This window comes from Peromyscus californicus, unplaced genomic scaffold, assembly GCF_007827085.1.
Source record: "Peromyscus californicus insignis strain IS unplaced genomic scaffold, ASM782708v3 Scaffold_8__1_contigs__length_139910024, whole genome shotgun sequence".
NCBI lineage: Eukaryota > Metazoa > Chordata > Mammalia > Rodentia > Cricetidae > Peromyscus > Peromyscus californicus.
Genome location: NW_026294606.1, coordinates 13,183,726 through 13,211,717, shown reverse-complemented (window position 1 = coordinate 13,211,717; position 27,992 = coordinate 13,183,726). Strand labels below are relative to the sequence as shown.

General features: G+C 46.0%; 1 protein-coding gene across 3 annotated transcripts; it reads left to right on the top strand.

Annotated features, from left to right (window-relative positions):
• The first annotated feature begins 15 nt into the window (after window positions 1–15).
• Secisbp2 (SECIS binding protein 2) lies at window positions 16–27,766 on the top strand. 3 transcript variants are annotated; one of them, XM_052728556.1, is made up of 17 exons: window positions 16–147; window positions 951–1,099; window positions 2,579–2,828; window positions 3,084–3,225; window positions 4,974–5,203; window positions 9,924–10,002; window positions 12,014–12,216; window positions 14,283–14,405; window positions 15,716–15,805; window positions 16,621–16,753; window positions 19,143–19,309; window positions 20,131–20,263; window positions 22,261–22,417; window positions 23,209–23,429; window positions 25,739–25,893; window positions 26,255–26,480; window positions 26,995–27,766. In XM_052728556.1, exons 1-17 carry the CDS (start codon window positions 112–114, stop codon window positions 27,096–27,098), a joined length of 2,598 nt encoding a protein of 865 aa, XP_052584516.1. In that variant the 5' UTR covers window positions 16–111; the 3' UTR covers window positions 27,099–27,766. The 3 variants fall into 3 exon arrangements, with proteins under 3 accessions (XP_052584516.1, XP_052584514.1, XP_052584517.1); XM_052728554.1 differs by having other exon boundaries at window positions 12,011–12,216; XM_052728557.1 differs by lacking the exon at window positions 951–1,099 and having other exon boundaries at window positions 19–147; window positions 12,011–12,216.
• Window positions 27,767–27,992: the final 226 nt, after the last annotated feature.

Here is a 27,992-nt window from a genome sequence, read left to right as displayed (position 1 = left end):
GTCGCCTTCCGGTGACGTACATCCCGGCGCTGCCGCCCCAGTAGGCGGAAACGTCGAGTCGTTGGTTGGGCCCGCCGCTCGCTTCACGGCGCGGGCTCTTCCGTGGCCGCCATGGCGTCGGAGCGGCCGCGGGAGCCCGAAGGCGAGGTAAGGGGCGGGCTGCGGGCCTAGGCACACGCGCGGGGCCACCAGGGCTGAGGTTCGGGGGTGGGGCGGCTCGACCCTCCCACGGCTCGGCCAGCGACGTGATGCCACAGAGGCCACCTACCGCCCCCGGCTCCTCAGACCCGGGGCCGCCCCCTGCGTGACCGCTAGATGGCGCACCGGCGGCCGCAGAATTCCGCTCTAAATTGGCCAAACGCGGTAATGAAGTCAGAATAACCGTACTCCGTGTTGCAACACAAAGCTCAGATTTGGATTCCAGGGACTCACGGGCATGAGATGATTTTTTTTTCTTCAAAGGTTATATGTGGTTACTAAGTACAAATTAAATATTTGATGCTTTTTGTTGAAAAATTAAATGTCAATAAATGTTAGCAGTGTGTTTTAAACTACAGTTTTGAGCATTCCTTGGGTGTATTTGGCTACAGTAGGCCCAGGATTCTTATGTATCTCATGTATAAAGATGAGAGAGGTAAAAACGACCGTTTCCAAGTTTAAATCCCCAGAATCATTCCAAGTTGTGGTTCTTATTACATAACAATGTCGGATTTGCTTCGACTTTAATTCAAGGTCAGCATTTCACTTTTAAGGTCCAGGAAACTTCTTTTTCTAATTTTAAAAAAAAAAGCGTTAGGGAGATACTGTTGCCAAAGAAATTTTTGTCTTTGCTGTGTACCTTCTAGTCAGCATTGGGCCTATTAGAATAGAGCACCTTTCTTTTGGTTTTTGTTTATCTGCGTTTAGCGAATCTCAGAGTGTTATAGCCCAACCCACCCTTTCTTCCTCAGGATAGCATCAAGTTGTCAGCTGATGTCAAACCATTTGTTCCTAAGTTTGCTGGGCTCAGTGTGGCGTGGTCAGAGTCCTCCGAAGCCTGTGTCTTCCCAGGCTGTGCAGCCACTTACTATCCATTTGTGCAGGAATTACCGGTGACTGAGTATGTATTTTCTGAATGCCTTGCCTTATGAAAAAGGATTATTTCCTGGAGACAGTGGTAGTCACATACCTCCACATATTCTGAAACACTCATATTAACATCTTGTAGACTAGGAAAGGAGGTTCTTCGACCAGAAGGATCTGAGTCTGTAGGTTAACTCTATTCTGTGCTATAAAAATTCAATCAAGAAGGACAGAAGCTACTGTACTTCTTAGAAAGTGCAGTCGCAGAGTTCATTTGTCCACAATTAAAACTATGGATGCCCCTCAGCAGTAAATGCTTGCCATTCATCAGGCCCTGGGCTTGATCCTAAGAGCCACCAAAGCAAAACTGAACCAAACAAATTCACATTTGTATTGGAAAAAGAAATAGTAAGAAGAAAGGGTAAATGGGAAGGGGACAGAGGAAGGGTCAATAGGTAACATGCCAGACTGGACAACTTACCAAGACCCTTTCTCCACTTGGGAGGCAGAGCCAGGCGGATTTCTGTGAGTTCGAGGCCAGCCTGGGCTACCAAGTGAGTTCCAGGAAAGGCGCAAAGCTACACAGAGAAACCCTGTCTCGAAAAACCAAAAAAAAAAAAAACAAAAACCAAGACCCTTTCTCAAAACAAAGTAAAAAATAAGCTTTGAGCTATAAGGCTCCATGGTCCGCTCTTACTGACGTACACGAGGCCTCAGGTTTAATCCTCAGTCTACTGAGTGATTACTAAGGTGCCCATCTGTGTGACTCCTGGCCTCCGTGCTGTCAGATCCACTTTGTACTCTGCAGAGTGGTTGTCAGGTACTTGACCAGCAGTAGGGTGCAGAGCCACTGGCACGTGTCCTACTGTGCTGGCATTGCGTGTGAACTCATTTTTCAACTTCAAATTACTTTTTGTGGTGGTGTGGATTCAACCCATGGCCTTGTACATTTTATGAATGCTGTCTACCTTTGAGCACTACTGCCCAACCCTAGTTCATTAGTTTTAAACCGAAGGTCAGCAGCAGCCTTTGCAGGAAGAAAATGGTTCTATTTGGCTGTATGTATGTTTGTGCATGCACATGTGTGTTGTGTATGTGTGGTACATGCACAATCATGCAGAAGCCTGAGGTTGATGTTGAGAGTCTTTCCCTGGTCTCTTCTTTCCTTTGAGACACTCTCACTAAACCTGAAGCTCATCTGTCAACTGGACTGGCTGGCCAGTGAGCTTCAAGGATCTGCTCTTGCCCATTCCAGGCTGGACTCATGGATGCAGACTGCCACGCACTGCTTTTCACAGGCTCTGGAGACCAAACCCACGTCCTTGTGCTTGTGTGCGGGCACCTTACTGACTGGACCATCTCTCTAGCCCTCACTTGATTGTTGATAGGGGAGTTTCCAATGCTAGAGTAAATGATCCTTAAAAAAAAATTAGAAAGTTTAAATTATTGTCTTACAAAAATATGAAAGTCCTTGGTTTGTGTTATGAAATCTACAACTGAAATTTACACTTTTTAGACAAAAAGTTTACCCTGAAGACATGGCCTTTGGAGCCCCTGCATTTCCAGCGCAGTACGTATCTTCTGAGATAACACTGCATCCATTTGCCTGTTCTGCTTATGCCCTTGACTCTGCACAGAGTGTTTGCTCAGGGCCAGCCCTGCAGTATGATTACAGCCAAGCACAGTGTCACCCAGGCTTTCGGACAGCAAAGCCCCGAAATGAGCACATGTGCCCTCCTCCTCAGGAAGCAAAAGGTGTATTTAAGGTGAGGCAATGCTGTGGTTTTGTGGTGTCCTGACATTGATCATTTGATTAAGATGTAAGAAGTTAGTATGTGGCATGATATTTAAGTATTGCTTACCTTTCTGTGATAATCGCCTTTTTATAAATGGTTTGGTCTGTTCTTTCCTTAAATGCTTGACTTGTAAATACTTACTGATTTGCTGTATTAAAGTTTCTTTCTCAGTGTGGTAGTAGTTTTCTTATTTCATACTTTTTTTTTTTTAAATCTCTCCTGCAGAAAAAATCCTCTGATGAGAGAAAAACATGTGACGGGCAGAAGTCCAACAGCAGAGGGGCTGACAGTGCAGTGCCATCTGAGATGAGACCAGCTAGAGGTTCCTGTCACCTCTCCACTCGTGCTGAGAGTAGTTTGAAACCAGGTAAAGCTAACAAACTTGTATAATGCCAGTCTGTCCCACCTTCCCAAAACAGTACCATTCCTGTGGGCTTGCTCATCATGACTGCTCCAAGAAATGTGCCCTGGAGTCTGGCCTAGCTGAGGCCATCAGACTTATTGTGGTTTCTAGACATCATTTCTCTCAGGTAATAGTGGGGGATGGGAAGAGTTGTTACAGTGTGGTATGTGTTGCGCTGTATACTCAGAAGGTTTCATAGCCTATTAGGACCACCAAATAGCATGCAGGTGATGACCTCAAGGTTCAGAACATGCCCTTAGTGTATTCTTTACACAGTGTGTGTCCATGCTCACTCCTGAACTCGCTTCTCCATTCTGAAGGAGCACTAAGTAGTGGGAAGATTTGACTCTAAAGAGTACCAAACCTGGGCATTCTGGTTACTGGAGATTACACGGGCATCCCCCAGCTGGAAAATTGCTGTTTCCACCTGGCTGAAAGCTTGGGAGTCTACCTGGTACCTGTGTTGTTTTTAGTTTCCAGACCAGGCCTTACTCTATAGACCAGACTGGCCTTGAACTTTCTCGATCCTCCTAGCTCAGCCTCCAAGGTGCTGGGGTTATTGACATGTACCACTGTACTTAGGAAAAGCATTTTCTATGATCTCTTATTCTCCAGCTGCGTCTGTTCCTCCTGTAAATCATCTGCTAGTACCGTTTGACCATAGACACAACTATTCCTTTTCATTTTCCTTTTTAAAAATTACTTATTTTTATTCGATGTGCATTATTGTTTTGCCTGTATACTTGTCTGTGTGAAAGTGTCAGATCTCCTGGAGCTGGAGTCACAGGCAATGGTGAGCTGCCATGGGGGTGCTGGGAATTGAGCCCAGGTCCTCTGGGAGAGCAGTCAGTGCTCTGAACTGCTGAGCCATCTCTCCAGCCCTCACAGTTATTTCTATAATTATTTACAGCTTTTGCTTTTTTGTTGTTGTTGTTTTTTGGTTGGTGTTTGGTTTGGTTTGGTCTTGAGACAGGGTCTCACTGTGTAACTCTTGTTGTCTTGGGATTCACTATGTAGACCATGCTGGCCTCGAACTCACAGAGATTGATTGTCTGCCTCTGCCTCCCCAAATGGATTAAAAGTGTGTACCACTTCAGCTGACTTACAGCTTTTGTTTTTGTGTACTTAACCAAGGCTATGCTCTTAAACGTGTAATTCTACCACTTGGTTTAATAAATTTTTCTATTCTCATCTACTCTGCTCATGAACTACCTGGCACATGAAAGTGTGGAAATGTCAGCGTTAAATGTACTTACTTCGGACTTATAATTTGATGAGGGGCTTCATGGAATGGCAGCTATCTCACTATCCATGGCATTGAAGTATGGGAAAGAGCCTGAAAGCTTTATACAGCAGTCTCTATCCACTTTGCTCCAGCAAATGGGAAGGAGGAAGTTAATTACTTACAGGAAGTCTGTGAGACTCCCCTTAAGTTTGCCCAACTCAAAAACATGAGTTATTAGGTGCTCAGCTGTGCAATCAGGCTTGGCAGTTCCACCAGCTTAGAGTTATTCCAGAAATGTGCATTCCGATGATGCCACTTACCATTTGTATCTAGCGCTGCTATAGAGAAGGTTAGCAGTAGAAGCGAGCTGGAGTGTGTTAACAGCAGCCTGCTGCATCCACCTGCTTCTCTAAAGTTCAGGTTTGAGTGCTAATGAGTGCAAGCTGTATCCTGACTTCTATCCCAACTTTTCATTCCGTAATTACAGATGGTTATCACAAACGAACAGACCGGAAGTCCAGAATCCTTGCAAAAAATGCATCTACCTCCAAACCTGAATTTGAATTTAGCAGGTTGGACTTTCCTGAACTGCAGAGTCCAAAGAACAATAGTATGCCAGAGACACAGAAGCAGCCCAGGTGGGGGCCTCTTGGCTCTGCTGCCAGTAACACGTCTCTCCCGGGAGAAGTGGGCAAGCGAGTTGCAGAGATGGCAGAGGTGAGTGGAAGAAGGGCTTGTCTGTCTCAGTTTTCTCTATCCTCTGCCCATGTCTGCCTTGGTGTTCTGTCACTTGAAACACTTGGTATGTTAAATCCTACTGTGGGTTGTGAAGATCACATTGCGAGGGAAAAGGTACTGGGGAGAGGCCTTGGCTTTGCACTTGGCCAACCTGATTATAACAAGATTGTCACATCTGGAGCTGCTGTCTCCAAAGAGTCATCTGATGTGCTTTCTTGAAACCTGGGAGCACAAAGCCAGGTGTAGCACCTCAGGAGGAGGTTCTGATAGTCCATTTAAAGCAGCCTGATGAGGTGACTCAGCATGTTGTCCACTGACCTCTACACACACATGGTGGCTTGTGCATACCACCTCCCCCACACAAATAAATAAATATGTGGAATGTAAAAACTGAAATACTGATATTTAAAACTTACCTTGATGCAGCTTCTGAAATGTCTAGGTTTTTTACCTATATCTCAGTCTTATCTCATTAATAACAGTAGATGAGTAATGAGTGGTTACTACAATGGTCTCAAAGTTTTAGTCTACCAAATCAAAGCATTTTGTTTTCCAAAGACTGATTCATAATTCTAGGGACTAAAAAGTGGCAGATTATTTTGTTAGTTACTTTTTCTTGCTATGACCAAGACACCCGACATAGAAGTGAGGGAAGATTTGTTAGGCCACGGTTTCAGAGGGTGCAGTGCACCATAGTGGAAGGTGTGATGGGCATGGAAGGCGGTGGTCTGTTCACTTTATATGGACAGGAAACTGCACATCTGAACCAGAGCAGCTTATAACCTTCAGAAAAGTGACCCTGTTTCCAACATTTAGTTTCTATGTCCTAAAGGTTCCACAGTCTCCTAAAACAGCGCCACCAGTTCAGAGGACAGTGTTCAGCGTGTGAGCCTCTGGGATGACATTTCAGATCCCAGCCAGAAGTTAAATCCCTCAAGTGATTTATGGCAATTCCTACCCAAGGGAGAGAGAAGGGTACCAGACAGCATGGAAACAAAGAGGAAGAGGAAATATAAACCACGCATATTCCCATTTCCCTCTTTATCAGGAAGGGATCCCTTCATGTCCTTGGCATTCTCTTAGGCACCTATCCAAAGAGCTAAAGGCTTTGCAGTGGCTGATACATGAGAAAATATGCCATTCTGTTGCATTTCCTAGGTGTGGACTCTTATTGTATTATCACACAGTGGTTTGTTAAGAATGTGCACAGTAAGGCAGATTAATGGCTGTATGAAATCACAGTTCAAGTCATAGTTTATCTAGGCCATATGTGGCTGCCGCCTGGGCCTCTGCTGAATTCAGCAGTGATTGTTTGGTGCTTCTGTAAGCACCTCAGAGTACTATAGGGTACTGTGCCACTGTAACAGGGACAGATAGAGCAGCAGGGAGAGACTGACCACCTGTGTCAAGGTCACCTGTACATAGTGTCTCATAGCTGAGCATGAAAATGAAGTGAAGTTCTTCTGTTAATGGAAGAAATGTTACACACTGACTGCCATACTATCCTGAGTTACAAGTAAGGGCCTTTTATTCTTCTAAAAGCCCCCTTTTCACTATATCACTAATACGTGTAAATAACAGGAAAAGGGTTTTAAAAAAAAAGTAATTGGGAGCTGAAGAGATAGCTCAATTCCCCACAACCACATGGTGGCTCACAGCCATCTATAATGGGTTCTGATGCCCTCTTCTGGCACGCAGGTGTACATGCAGATAGAATACCATATACATAAAATAAATCTTTAAAAAAAAAAGTAATTGTTTGAAATACCATGAAGCACTATGCTGGCACTTAATCTATTTTTATTTTTTTAATTTTTTAATTGTGTGTGTGCATAGAATTGTGCATGTGAATGCAGGTGCATCAGATCCCCAGGAGCTGGAGATGTTTGTGTGCTGCCTGCATGGGGGCTGGGCACCAAACTCAGGTTTCCTGCAGTTGCTGTATATGCTTTTAACTGCTGAGCCATCTCTGCAACTCTGCACTCAAACGTTTTTAAAGAACACTGTGCACAGTGGGAGGCTGTGGAACAGCTCAGTGGGTGCAGGGCTTGCCAGGCCCAAGTGAAGACCTTAGCTTGAATCCCCAAAAGCAGCGAAAAAGCCAGCTTCAGCTCATGTCTGTCATCCCAGGGCATCTCCTGGGGAGATGGGCAGCAGAGACAGAGTCACCCAAAGCTTTGGCCAACCAGTCTGGAGGAGGTTTCCGGTGGTGAGCAAGAAACCCTGTTTCAAACATTGCAGGACAGGAACCCAAACCTGAGGTTGTCCTCTGACCTCTGCACCATGCACCACGCCATAGCCTCAGCAACATGCCAACAAGAGTTCTTAACAGTCCTCCAAAATAACAATGGTGATACACAGTGGAAGTAGAGGAGAGGTCCCAATTAGGGATATGCATGTATGTTCTTTCTTAATTTTATGTGTATTGGTGTTTTGCCTGCATGTATGTCTGTGTGGGAATGCCAGATATCCCAGAACTGGAGTTGCAGGCAGTTGTGAGCTGCCATGTGGGTGCCAGAGATTGAATCTGGGTCCTCTGGAAGAGCAGCCAATGCTTTTAACCACTGAACCATCTCTCCAGCCCCCGCATATATGTTCTTAATATTTAAAATCCTTTGGGAGCTGGGCTGTGGTGGCTCGCGCCTTTAATTCCAGCACTTGGAAGGCAGAGGCAGACAGATCTCTGTGAGTTCGAGGACAGCCAGGACTGTTACACAGAGAAACCCTATCTTGAAAAACCAAAAATAAATAAAAAATATGTATATAAATAAATAAAATCATTTGGGAGCTTTTTTCCCACATTTTATTAAGTATTTTTTGACAACAACTATTGCTTTTGGATCTATCCTATTGCTACCTATAATTCATTTAAACCATCTTGAATAAGTTAAGTTGCTTGTAGTTTTCATTGGTCTTTGTGAGCTGACAGTTATATTTAGGAAAAGCACAGGTCTTTTATTTTGTTTTGGGGTGTTTGTGTGTGTGTGTGTGTGTGTGTGTGTGTGTGTATTGCTGAGGATAAGCGCAGATACTGATAAGTGATAGGCAAATGCTCACTTGCTCAGTTATATCCCTAGCCTAGGCTATGTTCTAATAATTATAATTTAGGTTACTGAACATACTGAAATAATAAAACAGCAAATGGATAAATTTGTAAAGTATATGACCCCCAAAATCATCTAAAATTTAAGGGTTAGAGCAGTGGCTCAGTAGTTACCAGCACTGGCTGCTCTTCCAGAGAACCTGGGTTCAATTCCCAGCAACCACATGGCAGCTCATTTACATGTACATTTACAACGGATCCCATCTGCTAGTCACTCTGGTGTGTGTTTGGAAGTCCTTGCACCCTGCACCACCCATCATCTCATACCCATAGTCAGTAGACGAGGCAGCCTGCTTCATGAGAGGGCACAGACTTTCTTAACTTTTCAGATGTTTTATTTTGATTTGATGGATTTTTTTTTATTTTGGTATATGAACATTCATTTTAAGACTATTGAGTTTTGGAGGGTTTTTTGTTGTTTTTTGAAACAAAGTTTGTTACGTAGCTCTGCCTGTCCTTGAACTCACAGATCCACTTGTCTCTGCCTCCCAAGTGCTAGGATTAAAGCCCTTTGCCACCACACCCAGCTGGACCATTGGTATTAAGAACTATAGATATGTAAGGATACTGTCCTGAAGAGCTGTTTATGGGGTGTGTGGGTGTATAATTTGTTTGTTTGGTTTTTTACATTTATTTGTGAGTGTATTTGTGGGCATACACCACCACATGTAACATTTTTATTCACTGTTGATGTTATATAAAAGTTGTATGTTATTTAAAGTAGTATAATGTAGTTAGATATTTGGAATTTTTTGTTTCTTTATTAATCAAGACAGGATACCTCTTTATAGCCCCGACTGTCCTGGAAGTAAACGAGGCTGACCTTGAACTCAAGATTTCTGCCTACCTCTGCCTTCTGAGCACTGGGATTAAAGGCATGTGCCACCATGCCTGGCTGATATTTGGAATTTTTAAGTAGCATGTTTTTATAGATTTTAAGAATTCAGAGAAAGCTGGATTTAAAAATTAAGTGATTCCTTTCTGTTTGAAACAGAAAGCAAGTAACAGGCTGGGTTTTGTGTGCTTTTTTAACTGGACTGTTTTAGAGCAGTTTTAGGATCACAAAATGGAGAGGCAGGGACAGAGTCGTATACTGCTTGCCCCATTCATCCCCAGCTTCCATGTCAGCCCGCCTTTGTGGTGTGTTACAGTTATGCAACTTCATGGGCACACCTCTTACCCCTGGCATTCCTAATTAACATCTGGGTCACTGCAGGTAGACAGACATAGATTGACATGTGTCTATCATTGTGTTGTGAAGAATAACTTCACTGCCCTGAAGATCTGTGTTCCACCTGTTAATCTCTTCCCAGCACCTGATCATGTCTTTTCTGGAACATGGAAGATTTGGAGTCACATGTTCTGTAGCTGCTTTCACTTGATAATATGCACTGATCTGTGTTGTCAGTTCAGTTGTGGGCCATTACCTTTTGCCCCCAGTGGCCTTATGGAGCCTCCCCAGCAATGAGTGAGCGTCCTGCTGCTCTGCATCCCACCTCAGATTGTCACTATTGTATAACTTGGCCATTCTAAAAGGTGTACAATTCTGTATTGTTGTAAATGACTTTTCCCTAATCTTGGCTGGGCTCTTTTTAGGGTGAAATGGTGAAGAGCAGTCGCACAGCTGGAGCTGTGACTGATAATGCTGCTGCCAGTTCCCCTTCATGTACCCGAGGTAAGAGTGACCACAAAATGCTATTTTCTAAGCATGTTTCACACCAGTGTCATTAAATGTTGTTAGTTTTGAAGCTGCCTTTAAGACAGCTAGTGAGATTTTAAAAACTAGCATCAGCCGGGCGGTGGTGGCACACGCCTTTAATCCCAGCACTCGGGAGGCAGAGGCAGGCGGATCTTTGTGAGTTCAAGGCCAGCCTGGTCTACAGAGCGAGATCCAGGAAAGGCGCAAAGCTACACAGAGAAACCCTGTCTCGAAAAACCAAAACATAAATAAATAAAAACAAAAAAAAAAAACTAGCATCAGTGTTAGTTTAGAATATAGGAGCCCATATCCATGACTTGGTGTAAAATGAGAGGCCATATTCTAAATGAACAGAATTCTTGGTAAATGAGAATTTTATGAATCCCAAAATAAGGACCTCTTTCAGAACTGTATGATGCAGTATGCTTTTAAAATGTCAGAGTCCTAGAGCATGTATATATTTAAGTGGTAACTGTTAATATTGGCATTATTCAAAATTAGATCAAATTTTAAAACAAATACTACTTTATAGCCAGGCCTGTAACCCCAGCATTTGGCAGACTGAGGCAAGATGGTTCCACAAGTTCAAGGGGAGCCTGGTCACAGTAGTTCTGGATAACCTAGTCTTCCAATGAGACTCTGTCTCATAAAACAACAGGCCCTCCACGTAAAATAATAAATGCATTGCATTTGAAATACAGTTGTTTTTTTTTTTAAAAAAAAAATAACCTTTTCCATAATTAAAAGACTATAGCTGGAGTAGCCTTGTTTTGTACTTTTTAGTATATAGCTCCGTAAGTCTGGTTTGGCATTTGGCTCTTCCACCATTACTGCCGTGCAGCCTTCGGAGCACCACAAAGTCCACTCCTTAGAGTGAAGAATTAGGGAGACTACTGGGCATTTCTCCCGCCTGGAAAATGGTTGTAACTTGGTGGGCTTTCAGCAGCTTGAGCAGGAAGCCAGGTATTCAGAGAGTGTTGAGGGGATCGTACTTCTGAGATGGTTACAGAAGCTTGTCCTAGCAAAAAGTCCAGACCATTCCTTGGTACATGGGCTCTTGTGTTCCTGGGTTTAGTATGGTGCATCCCAGGACAGTTCTTCACTGCCAAGGCTGTCTCAGTAGCTCTGTAGTGTGGGTCAGGTGGCTGACAGGCTTTTGTCATCTCTGTGGTGATGGATGTCCTTTTGTTTGATGTGTATGTAGAGCTTAATGGGCAGCTAAGGAGTAGCTTTAGTGTGCTTACATTGTGTTGTAGTGTGAAGTAAGTTGCCAGTCACTGTGACAGCACTGGTCTACAAATCCTTGACTTCTGCTGTTAAAGGTACAGAGCAAGGTTAGTAGGCCCAAAGTGGGTCTTCACTCTTTAATTCTGTGTTTGCCACATGAATATTTTGTGGGTTGTTGTTGTTTAGCCAAAACCTTTTTGCCTACCTGTCTGTGTCCTCCAAATTAAGAAATACAGGTAAATAGTTAACTTATAAGTTAAAAGGGAAGAGACTGCGCATGCACTCTTCTAGAAGAAAAACAGGTAGAGTGAATACTGTAGTCCTAGGGGTGTTCTGGACAGTCGGTGAATACTGTAGTCCTGGGGGTGTTCTGGACAGTCGGTGAATACTGTAGTCCTGGGGGTGTTCTGGACAGTCGGTGAATACTGTAGTTCTGGGGATGTTCTGGACAGTCGGTGGATACTGTAGTCCTGGGGGTGTTCTGGACAGTCGGTGAATACTGTAGTCCTGGGGGTGTTCTGGACAGTCGGTGAATACTGTAGTCCTGGGGGTGTTCTGGACAGTCGGTGGATACTGTAGTTCTAGGGGATGTTCTGGACAGCTAATTGGTAGATACTGTAGTCTCTCAAGGTGGTGTTCTAGACACTATCATTTTTGTTATGTTGTGAAAAGTTAATTATCACAAGGTGCATTTTTGGATAATCAAGGGATTCCTGTTTACTGTTGAGATTGTTCAGTAATTGCGGTTATCTTTCAGCAGAGTTCTCTTGGACACCAATGGGTTATATTGTTCGGCAGACAGTGTCTTCAGGATCAACAGCAACAACTGAAAACGTCACTTCTGTGATGAATCTAAAGAAGACTGCTTCATCAACCAATGCTAAAACTGTTAGTGTGCCATCTGAGGCTTTTTCTTCAGATCCTTCTTACAACAGGGAGAAGTGTGTTCATCCTGCTACAAAGGTATGCATCACTAGAGACAGGATGGGACTGGGGGTGGTGACACTTGGGATGCTGAGGTGGGAGATTGTAAATTCAGGGGCAGCCTGGGCCACAGAGTGAATCCTTGTCTCCTGAAATGCAATTAAGATGGTTAAGTGGGGCTGGAGAGATGGCTCAGAGGTTAAGAGCACTGGCTGCTCTTCCAAAGGTCCTGAGTTCAATTCCCTGCAACCACATGGTGGCTCACAACCATCTGTAATGAGATCTGGTGCCCTCTTCTGGCCTGCAGAGATACATGCAGACAGAACACTGTGTACATAATAAATAAATTAATTAAAAAAAAAAAAAAAGATGGTTAAGTGTCATGGGCTGGGAAAAGAATGGGCAGTTAGTGCTTAATGGTGACAGACTTGGAGAAAGCTCTGGAGTTGCCTGGTTACAGTAATGTGTGCATGGACGTAGTGCCACTGAGCTGTGCACTTAAGCATGGTTGGATGCTAGAGTTTCTGTTGCATATAGTACACGATCTGCTGTGGCCCCAACTGGGCCCCTTCTTTCCCAACTCCTCACTGAGAGTGCTGCAGTCTATTCCATACTAATCAGCCTGAGCTTTGTGGACGTGAGCCTTGACAAGAGAATGAGATGTTTGTAAGGAAATAAGAGGGCTTTTCTATGTTAAAGGAGGTGTTTTAAAAGACTGCAACCATGTGGAGTGTTTATATTTTTATTTGTTGAGAGAGAGAGAGAGCCTTGTACATGGTAGTACTCTACCCTAGCCATCCTCACAGCTCTTGAATTCTTTAAAGAAAAGATGCTGCCCTAAGTTTATGCTCTGATACATAGCTGATGCATCTTTTTCCTTAGCTTTTTTCAGTTGCATTTAAAGAACTGTTACATGTACCATTACATGTAGTCGTAGTAAAATAATTGAATTTCAGATTTTGTGACCACTTGACACAATACTAATTCAATTTACCTGTTATAAGACAGGATTTCAGAATAGATTTCCCCCCCCTTAAATTCGTGCAGTTCTTTAAGGAGTCTTTTGTTTTGAGGTGGGGTCACACATGGTAGCTCAGACTGGCATGGAACTCACAACAGTCTCCAAGAGCTGGAGTTGCAAGTGTGAGTCCTTGTGCCTTTTTTTTTTTTTTTAACTTTCTCCAGTGACCTAGTACAGTTAGCACAGCGTTCTTCTGTCTAGTTATTGGTTGTAGCTTCCAGGTTGCTATCTAAGCCAGTTTCCTGATACATAATGAGGGATCTGTGCCCTATAGATGAACAGGGTTTTATTGAGATTTTTTTTTTTTTTTTAAAGGAAGGAGGGTCTGCTTTGGCTCAGAGTTGGAGGGTCCATCATGGAGGGAAGGGCATGGTGGCAGGAGGGATAAGTGGTTGTCATGCCGCATTACAGTGAGGAAACAAAATATAATACAGTCCCTTAAAAGTGGATTTGTTCACTTACACATAACAGACGGCCCCTTTGGGTTGGTAAGATTGTTCATTCTTTCTGTAGCTGCTGAGCTTTTCTCCTGATGGCTGAACTCTCTTGGGATAGGGTAGTTCTGAAAACATCCCTGTGCTGAGAGTCCAGCCTAATGGGAAAGGCTGAAAGTGTGATGAAAGTATGCAGGTACAGAATACAGCAGAGGGGTTAGTGCTCTCAAGAGAAAACCCAGCAAGTCACCAGACAGGTGGAGGAGCCAGCTAGACATGAGCTGGGGCAGACAGAATGACCAATCCAAGCCTGGGCAATAAGTGTAAGAGCCCCAAACCAGGACGCAGCAGCCTCAGGCGGGAGCCGCAGGTTGTGGGTCCTGTGTAATTGGGGCCAGGCTGTGGTTTGTTCAGAGGCTTCTGGGAGTCTGATGCCAAGCAGATGACAGACACCAGCCTTGCTGGCAGGAATGGGACACCTGAAGCAGTTCTCTAACAGCCTGACTTCTCAAGGTGAGCACTCAGTCATGTCCAGGCCCTCAGGTCTCCAGAAAAGCGGTATGCTTTGTTTTCATTTTGTTCTGACACAGGTCGAAGATTCTGTTAAATACCCTAATATCCCACAGGTTTTTCTTTGTGTTTTTATCTAGGCCAAAGCATCACAAGGAGGTGAACTTGAACACAATGAAACCTCAAGAAAGAATAAGAAAAAGAAAGAAAAGTCTAAATCAAATTGTGAAGTCCTGACAGTTCAGGAGCCACCAAGGATTGAAGTATGTATTACTCTGAGCTTGTACGGTGCAGATGAGGTTTTCTTAGATTGGGCTCACACTGGCTTCTGAATTGAAGATCTCTGATGCCCCCTTTAGTAATCCTTTTCCTGCTTCTAAAGAATTTAACATCCTCCAGCATGGTAGTGCATGCCCCTGCTCCCAGCAGCTGGGAGGCAGAGAGGCAGGAGGATTGGGAGTTGGAAGTCATCCTCAGCTACACAGAGAGTTCGAGAATAGAGGATAGCCAGGGCCGCTTGAGAACCTCTCAACAAAAAAGAAAGAATAACATTACCTGTCACCTTTTCCTCCTGTTCCCAGACTGTCTCCTTGCAAACTCTTAGTAAGCTCATGAGTAGACCAATGGTTGAGAGAGCTGACTGGGAGTTTAATAGCTACTGTTCCACACTCTTCACATTCCCCTCTGTTCTTCTCTTCACTGTGTTACTCACTGTGCAGAGCCAGCTTTTATAGGCCTCCTTTTCTTGTCATGAATCCTGTGAAGTGCTTCACTACTGAAGGGAAATGTAGAGCGCTATAGGTTCCTTGTAGACCCTAGCCAAGAGAATCCCATGCAGTAACTTCCAGGAATTTTCGTTGTTGTCCTGCAACGATCCCTGTATTCATGTTCGAATACACTAAAGAGCCAGCCTGAGTTCTGACTGCATTTCACACTGGCCTGTTTATTTTATTCACATTCCCCTACCAGACTTGGAGCCTTGCTGTTTGTGTAGGCACAAGATCTCCCAGGACTAACTGCCCAGGACATTCCCACAGAACTGGAAAGGTCATTTCCAGAAGTCTTGGAACATTCCAGAATAGCAGTTAGGTGTAGAGCAGAGTGTTGCACTTAGGCCAGTGAACTGGTCATGCTTCTGCCTTTTAATTCCCAAATGACTTTATCCCAGGGCACCCCAAATGGTGACAAAATTCCAACAAAATGGTGTGATTTTAAAAGTTTTAGCAGGCTTATTGCCTCTGTCTGTTTATTGCCCTGTTTGGCAGAAGTCCCCAAATGTTTAAATCTGCTGATTTTGGATTTCTGAGTTTCTCTGCTTTTAAAGAACAGGTCTTTTGATAGACTCATGTTAAGGAAGTACGGTCAGTTCCAGGGACTCCTGCAGTACCTAGGTCCTGGGCAGCAGTCCCTCTGGATCTGTACAAAAGTGTTAGAACTGTGGTCTGAAAACATGCTCTAAGAGTTAGATCAAGTTGGAACTTCCGTGAGAACTTTGGTGGGTCTTAGAGTCGAGGAGAGCTTGTGTGCAGCTGCTCATCACCCATGTAGGAAGCTGACGGTGTGCTTTCCTCAGGATGCCGAGGAGTTCCCCAACCTGTCAGTCGCCTCTGAAAGAAGACACAGAGTAGAATCACTGAAACGTGAAAGTAAACAGCAGGTGCAGGTAAGTTGTAGATTGCAGTCACTGTTGCTTTTGGTGTAACTGTCCTGCTACCCAAACTATTGAGAGAGTCTGCTCTCCAAAAGTCTTCGTGGAGGGCTTCTTCTGACGTATTCTCCCGGGGAGAACAGTTGGATCACTACGAAGCTGAAGCAGCCCGTCCCTTTTGTAATAAGACTTGGTAGCTGCAGTTGCTGTCAGGAGGGGGACACACTACCCAGAAACTAAAGAGGGAGCACTCTTCTGCCTACCCCGTCACCCAGCAACTAAAGAGGGAGCACTCTTCTGCCTACCCCGTCACCCAGCAACTAAAGAGGGAGCACTCTTCTGCCTACCCCGTCAATACTGAGCCAAGGGGCCATTCCCCCTTGTACCCTTTGCAGGCAGTACGGAGCCAGGCAGGCCAGAGTTCCAACCAGGTAACCTCACACAAACACTTCAGTTTAGGGGTTTTGTTTGAGGTTTTTGAGACACGGTCTCACACTAGAGCTCAGACTGGCATTGAACTTGCAAAAGTCCTTCTGCCTCAGCCTCTCAAGGGCTGGCTGGGATTACAGGGATATGCCATTCCCATCTTCACAGAGTCCTGTAGCCAAAGATGTCACGTAAGTTTTGATCTCTTACCTGTCATATATGCTGTTAAACCACATTGGAGGTGTGAATAGAAATAGGAATAACCAACCACAGTAATAATGGCAGGTAATGTGGATTTTATAATCTTTTAATCTGTTCATTTTATCTTTTTATTTTTGCAAAATGTAAATCATGGTGTGTAAAATACAGTATTAGGAGTAAACTTGTAAGTTTGTATTTTGTAGAATGATTTTAAAACTGGTGGAAAGAAGAGCCAGATTCCAGTGCAGCTGGACCTGGGGGGCATGCTGGCAGCGCTGGAGAAGCAGCAGCATGCCCCACATGCCAAGCCGTCCTCCAAACCTGTCGTGTTCTCAGGTAGGCACCTTTGCACCTCAGCAATTTCCTTCTTCATGAAAGGTACTGAGATAAACATGGACATGGACAGTGAAGGGAGAATAGAGAATGCAGAAATGAACCTGAACATTTGTGCCAAGTCCACTAGAAAACAGAACATTCTCTTCAGAGAATAATGTGGTGCAGAAGAATGAGTCTGCTCACCCCATAGATGGAAACAAGCTCAAATGGACTAGTGTGGTCTTCATAGGGAGTTCTGGGCTAGCCAGGGCTACATGGTGAGAGTCTTGTCTCAAAAACTCCCAAATACATTTAAATATGGTCTGTTTAAAGTTAAAGCGGTATCCCTCTTAATCCTACTCTTAATCCTCTTAATCCCTGGGTTTCAGGGATGGAGGGTTCCAGGGTCAGGCTTGCAGAGCAAGTGCTCATACTGGCTGGCCCAGTTCCCCTTTCTATGATGAGATTCTGTGGCAGAAAATCTCTTGTGAGGTGCTGTGGTCCTAGGGCCTTTACTGCATTCTGCATGCATGGGTGAATCCCCCTTGTGTGTCGGGGTGGGGTGGGGATATTGTCTAAGTTACTGTTCTATGGTATAAAGAGACACTTTGACCAAAGGAACTCTTATAAAAGTATTTAATTGGAGCCTTACTTAGAGTTTTAGAGGATTAGTTCATAATCATGGGGAAAGCAGGCAGACATGGTGCTGGAGAAGTAGCTGAGAGCTTTACATCCTGATCCTCAGGCAACAAGCAGAGAGAGACACTGGACCTGCATGGACTTTTGAGACCTCAAAGCCCACTCCAGTGACACTTCCTCCAGAAAGGCCACACACACCTCCTAATCCTTCCCAAACAATTCCATTTAGCTGGGGACCAAACATTCAGATATATGAGTCTATGGGAGCACTTCTCATTCAAACCACCACCGGCACCACTGTGGACAGGGTACAGTCAGTACTAATGGGACTCTCCTCTGACAGGTCTGTGGATGTGCAGATATATGCACATACATGGAGGCTAGAAGATGATATTGGATATTATCTGTTACTCTGTCCATTCCTTTTGAGGCAGGGTTTATCCCTGAACCTGGGGCCCTTTCCTTCTCAGCTAGGCTGGAAACTATCAAGCCTCAGCTGTCTTCCTCTCTGATCCCCTTGGAGCTGGGATTACAGGTGTGCACAGGATGCCTGACTTGGTACATGGGTGCTAGGATCCAAACTGCAGTCCTCATGATTACAGAGCAAGCATTCAAATGCTGAGCCATCTCTCCAGCCCCTTTGGTTTGTTGATAAGAAATTTATAGAAGTTAAACTTTTTCAACTATACAATTTAGGAGTCTAGATGAGGGGCTGGATTCAGTGGTACCATTAGGTGCCAGGCAAGCAAGCAGGTGTAGATAGATAGGGGCCGCCTAGCCACATACCTGTTCCAAACACTGTGTGAGAATAACGTAGATGCAAGCTGCTGTGCTGTAGAATGAGAAGCCGCCTAGAAAAGATAGTGTCACCGACCTGGACAGGTTGTGTAGGTGACTCAGGTATTGTATGAATGAGGTTGGATGGATCAACACTAGTTACTTTAAGATGACACTCCATAAATGAGTGTCCAAGACGTGCTTGGACACATTCTGAGACTTCTCGGAACAAGGTGGTAGGCACATGGGGGTTTATTGGTTACCATTCCTTTTCCTTTGATATTTTAGAAATCGTAAAATCATCTAGGGGGGTTAAGGGGACTGACAGGAGCAGGGAGGGGCAAGAAAAGGGAGTGTGGAGGAGAAATATGCTCAACATATGAAATTAGCCATGTTAACAGGCTATAAAACATGAAGGGAGAAGAGTACAGAAAAACTGTTTCCTTGGAATAGTGCTGTGGCAGGAAGTGGGGTAGAGTGGGAATGTAAACTCCAGTGTTGAGTAGTTATCAAAGTTATTGATTGGAGAGATCAACTGCCTGTAGTAGGATTCAGAGCCTAAACATGTCCCGAAAACTCAAGAATCCACTAGAAGCATGACTAGAATTTTATAAGAGCCATTGTAATATAGCTAGACAAATGGGGTTACTAAGAAACCAGTAAACAGCATGTACAGGAGGCAGTACTAGCTGAGTGTGTGGTGATCAACACCTTCCTAGGAGCCACCAGTAGTAAACACAAACCACCTCAAAAATAGCACAAATCAAGCAGTGTGATCCTTGCAGTTTTAGACAGACCTTCCCAAAGTGATCCCAAGTAAAGAATAAATACTGTTTGGAATCCATGCCTGGGAGAAGGTGTCAGAGGGGGTTTGACAAAGGCCAGAAAGGCTGTGCATCAGAGTGTGCATGGGAGAGGCCTCCAGACCCTCAGCCTGCTCTGAGCTGGCCAGGCCTCCAGGCAGGGCCCTTGTGGCTTCCCCACTGTGTTGTAGTTGGAGCAGTGCCGGTCCTTTCCAAGGATGCCTCCTCGGGTGAGAGGGGTCGCCGCTCCAGTCAGGTGAAGACCCCACACAACCCCTTGGACTCCAGTGCCCCCCTAATGAAGAAGGGAAAGCAGAGGGAGATCCCTAAGGCCAAGAAGCCCACCTCCCTGAAGAAGGTATGTGGACTGTTTCCATGGAAGCAAAGTCCTGGAAGACTGATGAACTCTGCCCTATGCTTTTGCCTCCCTCAGCCCTTTAGCTTTTCCATGGTTCTGGGGACTGAAACTAGAGCATTGCTTATGTAGGCAAGCATTCCACCACTGATCCATATCCCAAACCCACATCTTTGACTTTTAAGGTTTATATTATAGACCAATGTTGCACCAAATTGTGTCAGTTTTCTCAGACAGATGATCCTTCAACCTCTCCTTTTAACAAGACAGAGTGTGTGGACAAAAAAAAAAAATCTCTTCTTATTCCTTCGGGGTGCTACAGAAACCCAGACGTGGGGAGATGCGTTTCCTTCCTCACACATGCTGCTTCTCCCCTGTTGCTCGGCCAGACTATGAAGGCTTCTTTGCAGGCCTTCTGTTCACCAGTTGGCCTTGTACTATGTGCCCTCTGTCTGTTTAAATGTTCGTGGTAGGCCGGGTGGAGGTGGTGCACACCTTTAATCCCAGCACTAGGGAAGCAGAGGTGGGTGGATCTCTGTGAGTTCAAGGCCAGCCTGGTCTACAGAGTGAGTTCCAGGACAGCCAGGGCTACACAGAGAAACCCTGTCTCAGAAAGAAAAAAAAAGTCTGTGGTGGATGACCTTATACCACACAACTGGCCTCAGAGCCTTGTGTCTCGAGAGAGATGTGGCATGGAGGGGCTGTCATCACTCCAAAGGCATGTTCAGCAATCTGAACTTGGGTATTTCTTAGGCAGAAGAGCTATCTTTTAGGTACAAGTATTCGGTGTTTTAATCAGTTGTTTGCTTGTTTTTAATTTTAAGATAATTTTAAAAGAACGGCAAGAGAGAATGCAGCAGCGACTCCAAGAAAATGCTGTGGGTCTGACTGTGGCCAGTGACGATGCACAGGATGTAGAGAGCGGTGACCAGGCCCCCAAGCAGGGCCACTCCACAGGTACCAGTTTCTGTGTGCATGCATCTGAAATAATCCTTCAGGTGGGAGCTACCGTGAGCTGGTGAGCTGTGGTAGAAACTGGGACTCTGCCAGCCCCACATGGGCCTTGTGGTAAAATGCAAGTTAACATGGAGCCTGGAGCATGTGGTTTCCACAACCTAGTTTTATAGGCAGAGGAGCCCCTTTCCGAGGTTTGGTCCTGTGTGATGCTGGGAGCTCTAACCACAAGGCTGTTTATATTTACCAAGTGTGTGAAACGTGGTGTCATAAAAAATTAATGTGTATGGTTTTCCAGGAGACTTTGTACGGAGTTGTACGTCAGGGAGTGTACATAGTGCAAATGTGTGTAGCTAAAGAACTTTTCACAGCATGAGAAAACCACCCAGTGACCCTCCCCAGGTCATCTAGTTAGAGGCCTGCCCCAGGAATACTGCCCCAGCATGGTACCAGCCGCAGTGCTATGACCTAGCACAGTGCAGCTGTGGTATGTGCCATGCTGACTCCATCTCCTTTTCTGCATGTAGAACAGTACACTGCTCAGTACTGTATAGTATTCGCCTGGGTAAGTGTGCCCCGTGTGGGAGGACATCAAAGTAGTTGGTAGAAATGAGTGTGCCCAGGGCAGTGTTGTTGATGTCTCTAGGAAGACGTGAGCACTCACTTCCTGGAGTGGGCTTGCTGCTGGGGCCCCTGCCACACATCTCCAGGTATTCTGCCGTCAGCACCTGCGTGGTTAAGCCTTGTGGGTGCTCCCGGCCTTGTCCAGAGCAGTGTCTTTTTGTGAGAGTGTGGTCTTGAATTCCATCCCTAGTGATGTTACCTTGCTTTCATTCTGGTGCTCTGTGGAAGTAACTGATTGGACATGCCAAGTTATTGCTGACTCCATTTGGTATGTTACACATAGCCCCAGTCCAACACTCACAGGTGTTTTATTGTGGTTTGTGTTAGTTGTTTTGGTTTTGGTTTTCTGTGTTGCGTTGGTTTTTTTGTTTTGGGTATTTTTGGGATCAAACCCACGGCAGACTAGCACTGCACTCCAGGCCCAGTGCTCCCATAGTTAAATGCAGGAGTTAGTTGGGTTTGTTTTTTTGTTTGTTTTGTTTTTCTTTAGTTTTTTTGAGACAGAGTTTCTATGTGTAGTTTTGGTGCCTAGCCTGGATCTTGCTCTGTAAACCAGGCTGGCCTTGAACTCACAGAGATTTCCTGCCTGTGCCTCCCAAGTGCTGGGATTAAAGGCGTGTGCCACCACCACCCGGCAAGTTAGTTGTTTTTAGAAGGTTATTTGATAAAGGAATATAGCTCAGGTATTTAACATAAAAACTCAGAACTCTAACACTGCGTTGTTTGGTTTTTGAGACAGAGTCTCATACTTGTGCCTTTCACTAGCCTTAAGCTGACTGTACCTTAGGCCTTCCTTGAGCCTGGCCATGGCAGTCCTCCTGCCCCAGCCTTGTGCATGCTGCTAACCCTAGGGTTTTTTGTTTGAAGCATAGTCTCACTATGTAGCCCTAGCTAGCCTGGAATTTAGTATGTAGACCATTTGGCCCTGAACACACAGAGATCTCCTGCCTCTGCCTCCAGAGTGCTAGGATTAAAAGCATGCTCTTTTGTTAGCTTGGCAACTAACCCTGCTTTTTATACAATTTCCTAATATGCTAGTCTTTAGATTCCAAACATAAAAGGTAGAGTTTACTACTGAACTCTACACTTAATGGTAACTTTCCTGTATTTTAATAAACACAATGAAAATGAGTGAGTGAACAGACTTGGGAAGGGGAAGGAGGCATAGGAAAGACCATAAAGCTGCTCTGACAGTCCACACCAGTCTTCCTGCTCCCTCTAAGGCTGTATTTGTTCTTTTTGACTGGCTCTGCAAGTTGGTGGATTGCTGGTATGTCTCTGGCATCAAGGCACATCTGCTCTGCGGGCTGCTCTGTGTGTGCCAGGCCTTGCAGAGGTGCACAGTGATTGTGTTTTTTCTGTTTCCCTCTCTGAAGGTCCAGAGAAGACCGAAGAATCAGTGTCTTCTACACCTGTGATTGAGGGTGAGTCAGAAGAGCCGACTGGCACAGAGTTCAAGAGGGACCAAGAGGCCTGCCATCCTACCCCGGACAGTGCCACCTTCCCCAAGATCCACAGCCGCAGGTTCCGGGAGTGAGTGAGCATTGGCTGCTGGGGCTCGGGTTGGGGCTGACTCTGACTTCTCCCCCCTGCAGAGGTATGATGGCACAGGCTGGAGTGTCTGGCCACAGTGTGTTTTAATCCTGTGCTTGAAATCAACTGGGGAGTTAGTTATGCAGTAGGGTGGGGTGAGGACATCCTATTCCTGTGTGTATCTGCTGGTTCTGTGTACTGTGGTTCTGTCTTGCTGGTGATGATTGAAGAGGTATCCTTAGTCTGTTTTTGAAGTTGGGGTGGGGTGAAGTAGCAGTGATAACAACTGGGTCCTTCCATGTTTCAGTTTCATAGAAGTTTCTTTTCCCTCCATTCTTTTCTCTTGTCTTTCTTTCTTTTTTCCTTTTTGTGTTTTACTTACCTTTTTTTGAGACAGACTTACTGTGTGGCCCAGGCTAGCCTTGGCCTTGAACTCATTCTCTTATTTCCTCAGTCTCTGAATATTGGGGTTACAGGTATGAGCTACCATGCCTGGCTTCAGTTGAGTTCCCAGGGTATGATGCAGTCAACATTGCTCATAGCTCACAGGGCTCCTCAGGGCAGCTTATCCAGGTGCCTGTGTTCAGAGCAGGGTGACACAGAGGAGATGCCAGATAGGGCTGCATAAGGCATGCAGGGCTGGGCCTCCCCTGGCATTCCCTTTGGAGAGGGCTGCATCCACCCTTTGTGTCGCAAGCAGATCAGGAATTGCATGTTCCTGCTGAGAGCTGGCGTCTCCATGGCTTCTGTCTGATGCTGTCTGCATTCCCTGTGCCTGGGGTTCCTTTCAGCTACTGCAGCCAGATGCTTAGTAAAGAAGTAGATGCTTGTGTCACGGGTCTGCTCAAGGAACTGGTGCGCTTCCAAGACCGGATGTACCAGAAAGATCCCGTCAAGGCCAAGACCAAACGCCGGCTTGTGCTGGGGCTGCGGGAAGTCCTGAAACACCTGAAGCTCAAGAAGCTGAAGTGCGTCATCATCTCTCCCAACTGTGAGAAGACACAGTCCAAAGGTGACAGACAGAACCCCATATCACAGGCTCCTGTGCCACTACCGAGTATTCCACCCTCACGGTCAGCCAGCACAGGGTCAGTGGGCATGTTGGCAGCTTGCTTCCAGCTTTAACAGAGCAGTCATTTCCCAGTGTCCTGTGAACTGAACACCTATCAAATATTGACTCTAACCCCCCTTCTGACCAAGGAACCGCCTCTGAGGCCAGCTAGCAGGCTTTCCTCTGACGACGGCAGGGTAGAGCGAGCCTCTGCCATGCAAGCCGCTGCTCTAGAGCTCAGTGGGATTGCTGGAGACCTGGCGGGGGCTTTGATCCTGTTTGCATTTACTCTCTCTGTGTTTCACTCCTCTGTGCATCCTTGCTAATGTGGGGGTGTCACAGTAGTCCAGCAGTTGGCCTGGGCTGGAAGAAGGCTGTGTGTGAGGTGATAGTGAACTTGTCTATCCTCCTATCATGGACATTTGCCTGTTCATGTTGTGCCCTGGGTTCAGTGGTGGAAGGAGTCATGAGAAAGAATGTCATCACTCCCACACTCCCTCTTCAGCCTGGCACGACACACAGGAAGGGAAGGGAATATCTTAGAACACATGAGCTGTCTCCCGTCCCATTCCTTTCTCCTGTGTGTAACCGTCAACTCAGCCAAAGTCACACTCTGAGGTACCAGGTCCAGATCCTGATGTCAAGTCCTGAGCCATGATCTCAGGTTACCATTTACATCCCAGACCTTGGAGCAACAATCTTAGACCTCTTCATGTGCAGCCCAGCAGCTCACCTTTGTGCTGGCTCAGTGCTGCTCCACCGTTACCACCAGCCAAAGCATGGCAGGGTTATAGTGACCTGCCAGGCTGGCAGTATGTTTGGTAGTGCTAGATGGCCTCTCCAGGTCATGGGAGAGGAGGAGAAGACTGTTTTCTGGCTCTTGTCTACAGTGTACATCTGTACAGACTAAACTGTGAAGTCACACAAAGCCTGCTTATGGGAAAGGTGAGGCTGGGCTTCCTGCTCTCTAGCGACCTCAGCAGTTGACCCATAGGCAGACCTTGGAGTATTTACTTCCACAGCTCCAAGTAAGTGGTTTGGGTACCACTGCCTGGTGTGTTTTTAGCTTCCTAACACCTCCACTTCCCAATAGAGACTAATCGTATGCCCCTAGGAGGCTTTCTGCTTCCTGCTTGCGGGGCAGGCTCGGCTGTCAGCTCTCTCTCTCTCAGCCCGTTCTCACGCTGCTATCGGAGGTGTGGCCTGGGGTCCTGCATGTCTAGCCCTGCCTTTGCAGAGGGCTGTCTCTGTGCTTCTGTAGTCTCCTGAGGTTAAGGCAATGGCAGTGTGAGAGTAGGCATGTGGGGAGCCTGAGAACCCAGGACCACACTTCCCGCTATCCAAGAAGAGCTGCACAGGGCAGGATGCGCAGCATGTTTCCTGTGTCCCCTTCCCATACCCACACTGTTTTCAAAATTTCTCAAATCACAGTTGTAGGAAGCTGTAATATTTTAAAGTTCAAGGTTAATGTGGAGTGAACATTTGATCTCTTTAGATCATGCTGTACCAAGAGCAGGGGTCGGGTTCAAGGTCAATGTAGAGTTGACATTTAGTCACTTCAGATAAGCAAGTAAAAGAGCAGGGGTCAAGGTGTTCTGCTCTGTTAGCATGTTAGTGTTCTGAAATTTGTTCATGGGCTTTGTGAGTTTACCCCTGTGGTCTTCTATTTCTGAGGTAAATGGGTAATTTCTTCATTTCCTTCTTGTTATTGGAGCATAAAGGTGTGTGACACTGGCACCCTGACTGACCTCCCCTCTGTTGGGCTCCCAGTGACCAGGTCTGTCATCTGTGCAAGGTGCTTCTTCATCTCCTCCCTGTGTTGGCCTTGTTGGTACCTCATCAGAAGCAGGCCCAAGGTAGTAAGGAGCCAGGAGCCCATGCAAGCCAGGCATCTGGGCCTGCACAGTGTGGTAGGCACCCTAGCCTCTCTGCACCTCTGCTTTTCAGTCTGTAAGTGGGACTTAGCAGTTGTCTTTTAAGGACTTTGGAGACGACACAGAGCTGATACGTGTGAGGCAGTCAGTCAGCAGCCTGTCGCAGAGTGGGTTAGCTAACTCGTGGTTTTCCCTGAGCACAGTGGGAATTGTGCAGTCTTACATTTTGGAGGTGTCTGGCTTAGAGACTTGATTCTTGCTTGTGGTTGGGACACGCTCTCTCCTGGTGGGATTTGGTATGAGCAGCTGACCTTATTATGACCCTAGATGGGGTAGGTTGCTGTCGAAAGAGTTAACATCAACCGCACATCTGTGGACCTGTGCTTATCTGACCAGGTGGACTGGACGACACGCTGCACACCATCATCGATTGCGCCTGTGAGCAGAACATCCCCTTCGTGTTTGCACTGAACCGCAAGGCGCTGGGGCGCAGTCTGAACAAAGCAGTGCCTGTCAGCATCGTGGGGATCTTCAGCTACGACGGGGCTCAGGTGAGTTGGGCCCCAGCCTCTTAGCTCCTTGTCCATGGGAAGGAATTGGGGTCATGGCCTATAATGTAAGCCTACCAACAGGCAGACCATAGCCTCTGTTAGGTTGGCCTTAAGGAGAATTCATCTCCAAGCAGAACCTTCACAGAAAGCAGAAGCTTCACAGAAAGCAGAAGCCTTTGTTTCCATAATAGCACCAAGTGAAGGTCCTGAATTTGACTCTAGGTTTTTTGCCAACCAAGAGGCACCACATGCCTCAAGATTTGTCCAGGCTCTTCATCTCCTGGCAGCACTCACAGGCAGAGACCCACAACCCATGTTACTACCACCTTACTGTCCTACAATGTGCTCTCTTGTGCTCAAGGACCAGTTCCACAAGATGGTTGAGCTGACCATGGCAGCCCGGCAGGCATACAAGACCATGTTGGAGACGGTGCGGCAGGAGCTGGCAGGACAGCAGGAGCTGGCAGGACAGCAGGAGCTGGCAGGACAGCCTGGGCCTCAGACCCCTCCCAGCCCACTCATACAGGGCCCCATCCAGTCCACTGAAGAAGGCACCCTAGCCTCCACTGGAAAAGAACCACACTATAGTGAGTGCTCTAGGGAGGGACCTCTGAGTTCCGTGTTAATCAGAGCCTCGGGGTTAGGAGAGCAGCATGGCACTGATGCCTTCAGACCAGCTGCGGTGGGCCATGGTAGGTCCAGGCAGGACTGAATCCATCACTCTTGCCCATTGCTTCTGAGATATTAATCATCAGATGTCAGAAGCTGCAAGGTTATCATTGATGGTCTTACACTTTGAGCTAAATGTCACCTGAGCTAAAGGTGGTTTAAGGACAGCTATACCTAAGACCAACTTGGGAGGGCAAGTGAATTCTCTGTGCCACTGTTCAGTGAGGTATGCTCTTTGGGGACTGTGATTGATACTGGTCATTAAGGGGAGAGCCAGCCTAGCAAGTGGGGAAGAGTGAGTAGAGGTGGCCAGGGACATCTGAGCAGAGGGAACAGCTGGTAACATCTGTAACTCGTGCCACCTCCTTGCTGCCTCTACTGGAGTTCTGTGACCTGTCAGTGTCTGTCACTTGGGCTGTTTTCCTGTTTCAGTTGAGATTTGGCGAAAGCACCTGGAAGCATACAGTCAGCGTGCCTTGGAGCTGGAAGACTCACTGGAGGCGTCAACTTCTCAGATGATGAACTTGAATTTATAAGAAGAGTTCTTGCCTGTGTGTCTGTGTATTGGGTAAGGATGGGGGAGGCAGGAAAAAGACTTCCTTCTCAATTCTTTACTGACCTGATGTAGTTTATGTGACTGTTGAATTGGAAACTCACTGGCCTAAGGGCAAAGGAAGCAGCTGGTGTAGGCTGTGAGTCCATCAGGTGGACACAGATAGACTGGTGAGAGCCTTTCCTAAGAGCCCGTGATTCAGCTTTGCTTCTCTCTGCACACTGGACCTGGAAAATGCTGGAGAACGTGATCCTGGCTACTGTGGCTCCCTAGGAAACACTCCATTACAGAGCCACTGAATCGGTGAGAGGAGGTAGGACAGGGATGATGCTCCCTGTGAGGACTGTGGATGGCCCTTTCTCAGGGCTTGGGGCCCTGCTACTTTGTGCTGCCAAGGATGTGCTAAAATGAGCCTCAGAAGAAAATTAGTTTCTAACATGACTTTTTGACATAAATTAATCCTTTTAGTTTTTATTTTCCAAAGAAGCAGTATATATCAAATTTGTAGATTTCAGTTTGGTATCTACAAATCTTTTTAATGAACATACAATGAATGTGGTTTCTGTCTTAAAGGACAGAGCTTGCTTGCTTATTTTCTCTGCAAGTGAGAGGGCTTATTTATTTTGAATAAAGAGTGATTATTTAATTTCATCTCAGACTCTGGTGATCTTAGGTCAGTGATGTCAGTCTCGCTGGTTATTCCCACTGGAATTCCTTACTGAGTTGTTCCTCTTTGACCCTACTAAGGTCTGACAGGTACAGTCACTGTCCCCAGCCCCAGAACCAGGAACTGCCGAATCCTCAGACCTTTGCTTGTGTCTCTTTGGCCAAGTCTGCCCCGTGTCAGGAAAGATTTTTTTTTTACTATCTGCCTGCC

What these genes read in the sequence shown, in the direction of transcription:
- Secisbp2 (XM_052728554.1), top strand. Translation starts at nt 112, where the DNA reads ATGGCGTCGGAGCGGCCGCGGGAGCCCGAAGGCGAG. An exon ending in GAGTTGCAGAGATGGCAGAG is followed by an intron (nt 5,204 to 9,923) that starts GTGAGTGGAAGA and finishes GGCTCTTTTTAG; the next exon opens with GGTGAAATGGTGAAGAGCAG. An exon ending in TTCCCCTTCATGTACCCGAG is followed by an intron (nt 10,003 to 12,010) that starts GTAAGAGTGACC and finishes GTTATCTTTCAG; the next exon opens with CAGAGTTCTCTTGGACACCA.